Source organism: Glycine max, chromosome 17 (genome assembly GCF_000004515.6).
Source record: "Glycine max cultivar Williams 82 chromosome 17, Glycine_max_v4.0, whole genome shotgun sequence".
NCBI classification, from domain to species: Eukaryota; Viridiplantae; Streptophyta; class Magnoliopsida; order Fabales; family Fabaceae; genus Glycine; species Glycine max.
In genome coordinates this window covers 31,710,032-31,720,368 of record NC_038253.2, presented here as the reverse complement: position 1 = coordinate 31,720,368, position 10,337 = coordinate 31,710,032, and the positions used below count along the sequence as shown (strand labels likewise).

At 33.9% G+C, this 10,337-nt stretch overlaps 2 protein-coding genes across 4 annotated transcripts; one reads left to right on the top strand and one right to left on the bottom strand.

Moving 5' to 3' along the window:
* Nucleotides 1-283: 283 nt before the first annotated feature.
* LOC106796597 (uncharacterized) lies at nt 284-3,605 on the top strand. 2 transcript variants are annotated; one of them, XM_041010947.1, is made up of 4 exons: nt 284-473; nt 1,136-2,132; nt 3,000-3,035; nt 3,208-3,605. In XM_041010947.1, the coding sequence occupies exons 2-4, from the start codon at nt 1,249-1,251 to the stop codon at nt 3,221-3,223; spliced, it is 936 nt and encodes a 311-aa protein (XP_040866881.1). In that variant the 5' UTR covers nt 284-473; nt 1,136-1,248; the 3' UTR covers nt 3,224-3,605. The 2 variants fall into 2 exon arrangements, with proteins under 2 accessions (XP_040866881.1, XP_040866883.1); XM_041010949.1 differs by lacking the exon at nt 3,000-3,035 and having other exon boundaries at nt 285-473.
* Nucleotides 3,606-5,652: 2,047 nt separating this feature from the next.
* Nucleotides 5,653-8,618, bottom strand: LOC100796317 (cytoplasmic 60S subunit biogenesis factor REI1 homolog 1). 2 transcript variants are annotated; one of them, XM_003550092.4, is made up of 6 exons: nt 8,359-8,618; nt 8,095-8,234; nt 6,646-7,221; nt 6,388-6,557; nt 6,061-6,273; nt 5,653-5,930 (listed from the first exon to the last, which is right to left on the bottom strand). In XM_003550092.4, the coding sequence occupies exons 2-6, from the start codon at nt 8,197-8,199 to the stop codon at nt 5,771-5,773; spliced, it is 1,224 nt and encodes a 407-aa protein (XP_003550140.1). In that variant the 5' UTR covers nt 8,200-8,234; nt 8,359-8,618; the 3' UTR covers nt 5,653-5,770. The 2 variants fall into 2 exon arrangements, with proteins under 2 accessions (XP_003550140.1, XP_006601093.1); XM_006601030.3 differs by having other exon boundaries at nt 8,095-8,267; nt 8,359-8,585.
* Nucleotides 8,619-10,337: the final 1,719 nt, after the last annotated feature.

Below are 10,337 nucleotides of genomic sequence, written 5' to 3'. Positions count from 1 at the left end.
AATCCAAATCCAAACTCAGTATTGTTAGAGTTTAATATTGATATAACAAATTTATAAAACAATTTTATATTATTATTTAATCATAAATCATATTAAGATATACTTTAAAATAATTTTATAATATCATTCAATTATAATATATATATATATATATAATAATTTTATTGAGTTTTATTTTATTTTATTTTCTTAAAAGTTGTTAAAAATTATTGCAACGATGGATGATTTATTAAATTCTTAAATTCTATTTTATTTTTATTTTGCAAATTATAAAATGGTAGAAAATGAGGAATTGCACTTTGCGAAGGGTAAGAAAGGAGAGAGAGAAGCTGCGCACCTTTTCATACTAGTGCTGATTGCTGAAACTGCCATCGCTCGCCATTTGCACAAAGATCCCAACAACACTTGAAAGTTGAAACAGAAAAACACCAATCCCTCATCGTACTGTTCCGTTATCAATTCTCGTGTTTAAGGTTTGGTTCCCTTGGACCCTGTATTTTTCAATGTACTTTGATCACTTTTTTCTTTCGAAGTTTTTCTCTTTTTTGCTTCTTCTTTTTTGGGTCTTTGATTGTTTGCTGGGTCCGCTTCAATTTATGTCTTCTTAGCTGTTTGTGTGTGTGTTTTTTTTACCAGTTTTCCCATCCCTTTGGAATACCCTTTATTTTGGATTGGTCAACTTGCTCATTTTTGTATAAATAATGAAAATTGGGTTCTCTATTTTCTTTTTCTTTGAGAAAAAAATTTGGATGTTAGATGAAGGGTTTAATTCCTTATATTTGGTTGGTGGATTTTTTTTTTCATTTGGACCACCTGCTTTATTATCTGGTAAGTTATGTGTCTCAAGATGGGGTTCATTTTGTTTTTCTTTGATGGTGGCTTTTGTGCTATTTTATGTGCAGACAAGTTTTCTTTGGTTTCTTTCCCAAAATTTCAGATTTGGGTGAGATATTGATTATGGAGTTTAACTGGTGTGATCTCTCTTAGATGACACTGTAATGTGGCTTTTGGGTTGTGTCTTTATATCAGTTTGTTGGACAATCAACTAGTATCAGTTTATTAAGTACCTTTGCTATATGATTCTAAACTAGATTTTTTCTGTCTCTTACCATTTTTGGCTGGTTCCAAAATTCAGGACACAATTTGCTTGATACATTTTCAAGTTTTCATCTCCATGTTTTGATTTTGAAGAATAAGGAGTATGCAATTGACTACTACAGATATGGTTTTACTATAAGTGGCCTGTATATGGTTTTGGGTCTTGCAAGTGTAAGCAGTATGGAGGATATTCAATTGGATATCAGTTGGGACGATGCTGTCTGTCCCATATGCTTGGATTTTCCTCATAACAGTGTTCTCCTTCGGTGTTCATTTTATGATAAAGGATGTCGTGCTTTTGTTTGTGACACAAATCAATTGCACTCTAATTGTTTGGATCGCTTTAAAAATTCATGTGGCATGCCATCCTCTCCAGCGTCTAATGCAATTTCCACTGAAAGTACTGAAAATAGTGATGATCCTGAGGTATCAAATGGTCAATGCAATCTGACTTGCCCCTTGTGTAGAGGTGAGGTTTCTGGGTGGGTTATAGTTGATAAAGCTCGCATTCATCTTGATGAGAAGAAGCGTTGTTGTGATGAGGTGCGATGCACTTTCATGGGAAGTTACTTGGAGCTACAGACACATGCTCAACTTGAACACCCTCATGCACGTCCATCAAAAATTGATCCTTCCCGCCTGCTTGATTGGGAGAATTTTCAACAATCGTCAGAGATCATAGATGTTTTGAGCACTATTCATTCAGAAATCCCCAGAGGGGTGGTTCTAGGAGATTATGTGATTGAATATGGGGATGATTATGCTAGAGACGAGTTTGAAGACTTCCCTGGAGATGAGGGCAACTGGTGGACCTCATGTATTCTATATTTCGACAACTTTAGAAGATCCAGAAATAGAAGAAGGACAAGAGTCAGTCATACAAGAAGGGATAATCGTCGTTTAAGTTATGATACTTCTAATTCTGATGAAGGTTCTGTAGTATCTATGGAGTATGCAGATTATAGGATAGAAGAGATCGATGATGAGATTGTTAGTACTAGTGGCTCTTCAAGGGGTAGCAGTGGTTATCGCAGGTGCATAGACTTTTCCTTCTTTTTTCATTTTTGCTCTTACTATACAGTAATATTAATGTCATTTCCATCTCATGCCTTTTACTTTTACTTTACTTTCTAGGTTGTTAAGCTCTGACAATTTCAGTAGAAGACTTTGCAGGCAGAATTTGTTCACTATTTTTTTTTGTATCAAGATAAACAGTTTTCTAGCGCTAAAGCTGTATTTTTCTAAACACAACATTCTAAACAATTACTAGTTTCTACTGTTCCTCTTTCTAGATGAACATGATTATGTATCAGTATACACTATACAGCTTACTAGAATCATACTCTTTTTACTATGCTTCGATGTCAATAATCTAACTAGTCATATTAGTGAATGGTGTTTCATGTGCATTACTGTAAAGCATAATATTCTGATTTGAAAAAGAAACATGATCTCACTCATTATTTGCTAGCTGATTTATTGTGGTTCATTTCAATGTATATCATACTTAAGAAGTGGTTATAGTTGTAAATTTTGTACTAGTTAGCTTTTGAAAGTTATTATTCAATAGTTCTTTACTTGCTATTGTATTTTAAGAGAATGGTATGGTTTTCTTACTGTTTTTCTTTTTACTGTTGGTCTTAAAAGATACTTCCCTGGGCCATTAATGATGAGATTTCATCTGATTCAAGTGTTTGCATGTTCTACCATTTTCGAATTTATTCAGTGTGATAAGTAATATGGCTATCGAAGGATCCTATGTGATTGACTATCATAGGAGTGACTTAGTGTATTTGATTTAGAGTTATGTGGTTATTTGATGTTTGAACTTTGAGTTAGAATGATTTTCTTCAGTTGTCTTTAGAATTTCGATATCCTTATTTCATTTATGTTATTCACAGATCCCATAGATGCCGTTCCGCTTTTATGACAATTAGGTATGTGTTGACAGCTTAAGAAGATCCTTTATTGTTAAAGACCCCTGATGGCTTAAACTAACTTACTAACTAATTGTAGATTTCATTCTGGCTAGGAAGTTCACAGTGATGGTGCTGGGGCTTTTTGTTCCATTACCTTAAAATTACTAATGAACTTTCTCTATGTTTGCAGGCAGCATGTGAATTGAATGAAAGAAAAAGTCAAGAGGGCATGGAAAACATTGTCTTTCACCATGCAAAGATATTACATTTAACTTGTTTGTTGCTTTTACCATGAGATGTGGTGATTGGAGAACTCTATAAATTTGACAGTTCCTTGTGGTCACATACTCAATTTCTTTGGTTTTTTGCTTTTAGCTTTAAAATCACAGTTTCTGTCTGAATCTAAGGAAGTGTATGCTAGCAATCAGAAGCCTGTTAATTTCCTCATAGGCTAGTGATTTAGCTAGCATTCTGCTGCCAAACTATGGAATAATGATTTTTTTTAATTTTAATTTCCTTGTACATATGGATATAGCTAATTGATTGTGATATGTTTAGAATACCATAAAGATGACAGTTTCCATGTCACTCCAAAATTATTCTATATTTTGCCCATTTACTAATTGCCCACTTGACTTCATATATGAGGCATTTACAAAATTCTTACATTTGTAACTGCACAATTTTGCAAGTGGTTTTTCAGTATGGATTCAATTTGGTTCCACTTGACTTTATGTTGTTAAAATATTTAACAGGACCTTTTCTAAAATTGTGGTCCAAATGTAAGAATTAGTCTTTGACTCCTGGACGTGGAATATAGAAGATTTCTGAAGACCGAAAATATTTAGGTTTTGTTTGGATAAATTTTTCAATAAACGTTTATACTGCTTATGCACAAGTTACAATAAGTTTTTCTTCTTGCACAAAAGAAAAATAAGTTTTTTTTTCTTCTAAAAAACTAATCTTAATCTATGCATGATCTAATTTTAACTTATAATTTTTTTTCTTATTATTTTATTCTCTTTCCTTACAAAAAAATAAAATAAACAAAGACCATTCAATTTTTGGTCTAAAGGGTTGGTGCAAATGGTCTATTTAGCATTAGAAGTCATGTTTGATTCAAACTGAATACAAAATTCATTTGGATTAGTTGTAATTACATATCTTAAACGAGATTAATCTTTAATCCAGTGGAGTGAAAAACATTTGTAATCTCTAATCCAGGCAAAAAAATTATTCATTTTTTATGTTTAGAATGCCAAAGATAGTTTTACAATATTCTACTGAAGGTTAATAAGTTAAATTATGGATCCATAAGAGTTGGGATAGTGATTATATAGTGTTTCCTTTCATACCAAAAAAAAAGAAACTTTCATCACGGGACATCCCATTAATCCTTTATGATATATGAAAATGACGTGACAATCAAATTTTACTATGAAATCCGAATATTCAGAAAGAGATATTGACCCTACGTATTGGATTTCTATTAATTTCCGCTACCTGCGAAGTTAATAGTCTACAATAAAATTGTCACACCAACAATACAAAATCCCGTTGCTGATCAAAACTATATACAAAATCCCTTAAGAGAGTAAAATAATTATTGATAAAAAAAATTGAGTGATTAGAATATGAATGACTACTTATTCCCTTGATTAATGATTTTTCACTTAATAACTATGAAATTTACTGTATCAAGAGATTAATACTCAAGTAAGCAAATCCAGTAGAGTTTTTATTTCAAAGATTCATGAATACGTAACACCATCTTAAAAATCTGTAACTTCTTGGCTTGTGAAAATAGGAAACTAAATCCATAAGGATTGCAAAAACAATATACTATCTAATATCCCACTTGAGGAGATTTTCGATTTATTTTTAAAAATCAAAACCAATTTTAGTTTCAGTTTTTATTTTCAATTTTCCGTTCGAGGTGATCATGACGGTAGGAGTGTGATTGGGAGTGATGATAGTAGTAGGGCGATAGTGTGATTGTAGTAACCGTAATAATGGTGGTGACAACAATGACAAAATGGTGTTGCCACCAGCAGTGTGGTGCTGCGGTGAAACAGTGGGAGTGACGGTGATAATGAAAGGATAGTGGTGTGTTTTTTAAAACTAAAAACCAAATTCACAAAATCTTTTTTCCTGATTTTGAAAATAATGGTAAAACTGTGTCAAAATTAAGTTAAACCATTTAAACTCTATTTTTGTCAAACATATTTTATTTTGAAAATTACATTTGAAAAACAAAAAACTTGCAACCTCCCTAAACAAGGCCTAAATTATTCTCAAGCTTAAACTTGAAAATAAAATGCAATATCTCGAAAGAACAAGAGACTAGTTCAATTCCTCATCTCCCTCTCCAAACAAAAAAAAAAACGATCAGAATGCAAAATTGTAATTCCTCTAGGATTTAAATTAAAATTAAAATTTCCAATCATTATGGTTCCATCGTTTTCAAAAAAAAAAAAAAAAATCAACTCCATGCCGCACTCCCCCCAAAAAAAGCACCAATCAGAAAGGTGTCCTTATCATCCAGATGTTGATGATACCCCTAACGACAAAGAAAAAAGTAAAATGCCTAATTCCACATTGGAAAATATCATGTATATCATGTCATTCTACTACCTTTGATGGATACCTTGTGGATGATTCATGAGATCAAGAAATGTTAAATTATTTCATGAGGAAAACTTATAGAAAAAACTAATACACAGCTACTCAAGTAAAACTATTACCAGTGAGGACTAATATGGTACATTCTTTGGCAGGTTCCTGATGACATTACTCTTCATCGCCATCTTGGTACGCATATTGTCCACACCTGACCTATTCATTTCCTTCAGCACTTTCATCCTCACAATCTTCTCCCTTGATTGGATAGTGGTCAAGCCCATGCTCCTGTACCTGAAAACAAAGAAGAAAAAAAGAAGCATCATCACCACCATGTGTCTATGATTTGCTTGAATGAAATTATGAAACAGCAAATGTCCCTCAGCATTACATAGAAATAGAAAACAAGGATAGAAAGGTGGACCTTGAAGCCAACGCAGCAGTGATAGCCATATTTGCTAGTGATGGCCGAGGTTTCTGACGATAATAACGCAAAAATTCACGGGAACCAAGTGTTTTGGTTGATGATCTATCACCAGATTTCCTGCTGATTATGAGCTCGGACCCACCAACAAGTTCTACATTGTTAGATGCATCACAAGATGCAACAAGCTGCTTGCCTTGATCATCCACATAGCTGAACAAAAATAAAGAACGTTTGAGATTGGATGTATCAGCAACCCTTGCAAATTTTATAGGGATAGTTTTTAGAGACAGGTAATTCAAACCATGCAGTTGGAACTAGACTAACCTGCTGCTATAATCATAGAATTCTTCTAATTCTACCTCCTCGTCATCAACACCATCACCATAATGCACTTTACAGTGACTTTTTGCCTCCATATGTTTCCTGACTGCTTCCAAGCTGCTGAATGGATAACATCGATCATTGCAGTACAGACACATGTAGTCCCTTTTGACCTAGAAAATGGAAAAAAGCAAAGTTAAGGACCAAACCAAACCAAACCTGTTTTTCCTTTTGTTTGGGAGGGGGAACCCAGAAATATACCTTAAGGCCAAGATAGGTGAGGAGGCCTTTTGGATCCTTCAAATACTCAACATCTGGAATGAAGAACCCATGATGCTTGTGCATGTGAACCATGCAGTTTTCTATTGTTTTGTGCTCTTGATCACACATAAAGCAACAAGAGGGGTCTAACTCCTCAAAATCATCATCTACCTCCATATCAACATTTTCACCATGCTCATTCACATTCAAATCAGTCAAGGACTTTGCAGCACCGTCAACCAAATCCTCTTCAGGATCAACCTCCTCCCATTCATCTTCACTTTCCTCATTTTCAGAGTTATCTACCTCTCTCCTAGGAGGAGGCCTATTCACAACACGTTGTGGAAGAGGCTTAACTATTGCCTTCTCATCTGCGTGACTAGTTCCTTCAGAGGCCCGCATCATATGACCACGTGATTTAAGGTGCTCAGCATGAGCCTTAGAACTTTTATAATCCTTTCCACAAAGACCACAGGTGTAGAGCATGGGGGTTTCACCCAGTTTATTTTTCTCTTGAGCAAGCACAGATTGTCTAGCCAGAAATAGCGCTTCGGTCACCCCAGGAACCCCAGCCACCTATATGCATTTTTTTATTATAAAAAAAACAGACATTCATTTAATATTTTCAAGGAAATAAACCAAGTTCTTAAAAAAAATGGATAGTCACCAAATCCTCCCCCTCCCAAACAAGGCATGCATGTGAGTACACACACATATAGAAGGGTCATGTATAGAGAAAGTATGAGAGGAGTATATCTTAATTCTTAGTACTAAGATGGTAAAAATTATATGGATGAAATTTGCTTCCCTCAAACTTTCAGCCTTTTCAAGTGATTGTATGATATAAATTTACCCCTCCACTTTCATCTCACTTGATATGCCTCTTTGGTAACAACATCTTCCTCCCATGTCCTAATATTATAAGACACTATTTGGATAAACTAAAAAGTAAAATGAATTGAGTTTCTCCCATAACATAAAATCGACTCATGTACTCAACTTTTGTATAAGCTCTCTCATCTAATTTCTCCAAAAGCTGAGATGTATAACTTACAAGAAAAACTCAATTTATTTAAACTTCTTACTTTTTTCACAAGCCTTAAGAAGCTTATTCAAACAGGGTCTAAGACCTTATTAATATACCTTCAACAATTACTCTATGAAATGTTCTTAACACAATTGATTTGCAGTTGTTTCTATTCTACACATTCCATAACACAATACAAAAACAGATCTTTCCACAGGATTCAAGTTGTAAAATAACAATTCTAACTGAGAAACATGAAATACCAAGGCACATAATTAACGAAGCTAGTTCATTCTTTCAAGGAGGACATAAAAACCTTATTTAATCGCATATCCTCAAACCTCATAAAAAAAAGCTAGGGTTTAACAAAATTAAATAAATAAATCGATTAATTATAAAAATAGAGAAAAAGGAAAGAGAACCTTGCGCTTGAGATTGTATCGATGCCACTCGGATTTGTAATGGAGCTTTTGCTCTGTGTCATCTTTGAATTCGGTGTTGCAAGCGTTGCACGTTAACCCCGGCATGCTTCAAAGGAATGAACCACTTTGAACCTCTAAATCTGCAAAATCCAGTCACAACCACCCCAAACTACCTAAATAATATTACAGACATGAATTTGAAATGCGCGAGAAAATTAAAAAGCAATAAAATGAACTAGGATAGGTTTAGGGTTTAGGGCTTACCTTGAGAAACCGCAGAAATTGGTGCAGAAGCAGAAATCGCGAGCGAGAGAGCTTGAGTTCGAAGAGCGATAACGAGAATTTCAAGAATGGATCGAAGGAGCGAGCAACTGATTGCCCTTCGTTCGTCGAAAGGGGTTAGGGTTTCGGTGAAATCAAATAGAGTTTTTTGGGAGTGAATTTTAGAGAACATAATTGGTGACTCTGCTGTTGTTGGATGAAGGAAAGAAAGAATAAAACTTACCTCCCAAATCCTAAAATCTAATTTTATTGTTTTAAAAATATGGTAAAAAGTATTTTAACAACCAGTAAAATATAGACTCAAAATTATCCAAACAAATTTTGAGTTAAAAATATCATTTCAAAACTGAAAATTACCATGCCTTAGTCTTCATTCTATGCTTTTATTTTTGTACTCAAACTCTTTTTTTTACTGCTCTTTTTAAATTAGGATTAGGTTTTAAATTTTTATTTATTTCAAAAATAATAACAAGTCTCAATAAGAAATAGTAGATAAATAAAATATATGAAAAGCTATTTCCTTCTTATTCTTAAGGGATAAAATACATATTTTTTAAGTTATTTTAATTTATTTATTTAAATAAAAGTAACCATTTTAGGATGGACTAGGATATTAATATTTTCCTTGTGTGTAATTGATCTTAACACGATCTCAAATCTTATTTTAAAGACCAAATAAAATTGTAAAACTAAGTCAACAAACACACTTTTCTTATAGAGTCCACGATCAAAAGAGACAATGTTTGACATGCTTCTGACCAAGCTTGACATGAGGGAAGACAACATTGATTTGCGGTCACGATTAAAGATAGAGTTCGTCCAAATCTAGATTGGTTAGGACCCTACATGAACGTTTAGATTGGAGCCAATTTACAATTAGAAGTCAAACGAAAAGTGATAAAGTTTTTCTCAAGCAACACTAACTTATTTGTATGGCCCATTGTTGACATGTCATGAATCGATTATAAGTTTATAAGCAATAGCTAGACCCATTTGCACAAAGACATTCAAAGATGGACCCATAACATTAAGGAGCCTCTAAAGGCTTTTTAAGAAACTAAGGGATTTTCTTCCAGCATCCAACACCATTTCTTCTACACTCAACATATGGAATGAAAAATCAATTTTGTCCTTCATTCATTGATGCTTAAAATGTGAAATACAGATTGGGATTTCGTCTGTCTGCATTATTCATTCACGCTCACTGTATTTCTCCTCTCATCTTCTTCTCTTCAATCTGTGTTTGATCTTCATTAATCGGTGGTTCATCTTCATCAATTCGTGTGTGCTTGTTGTTGGTGTTCGCCATCGTCACGTTATCGCTGTCATGAGTCACCGTGAGTTCTGTTGTCACCCTCTGTGTTTCTTTTGAGCACATTTTGTTTTGACATTTTCAGGAGAAGCACACATAGAATTTAGATCAAAGTAGGCTTTTCCTTAAGTTTACTCTTTAGAGTCACTTTGCCACATACATCAAGCTCTTCAAACCACTTGGATATGGTTTCCATCTCTTCGGTTATGTTGACTTTGGGCTCAGATAAACCTTGGTCTACAAAACTTAGCCTCCGCCAAAACATATGGATTGTGTCAAGTGATATGTTACCAAGAACATATCTAGCTAGTTCACATGCACATGAAAGATCGTAAGTAGTTCTCATTATACAACTACAACGAGAACTGCCAATGCCAGCATAATTTACACGTTCAAACTCAGCAACAATCTAATTTAACGTATACCTTGATATCATGCCAATTAGTCTCTTGTATAAGGTAACTTTTAAAAAATGTCTGACCACATGTGTGTTTGTCTTAAAAGATGCCTTAATTTCAGTGTGTTGCAGAGTGATTCTGTTGTTCATGACTTCCTAAACACTACATAGGTCTTCAATGCTATTATGCAATAGTCTCTTTAAGGCCCAATGTACAAACTCAACCCTGCATTTGAAAAACAAACAATTATT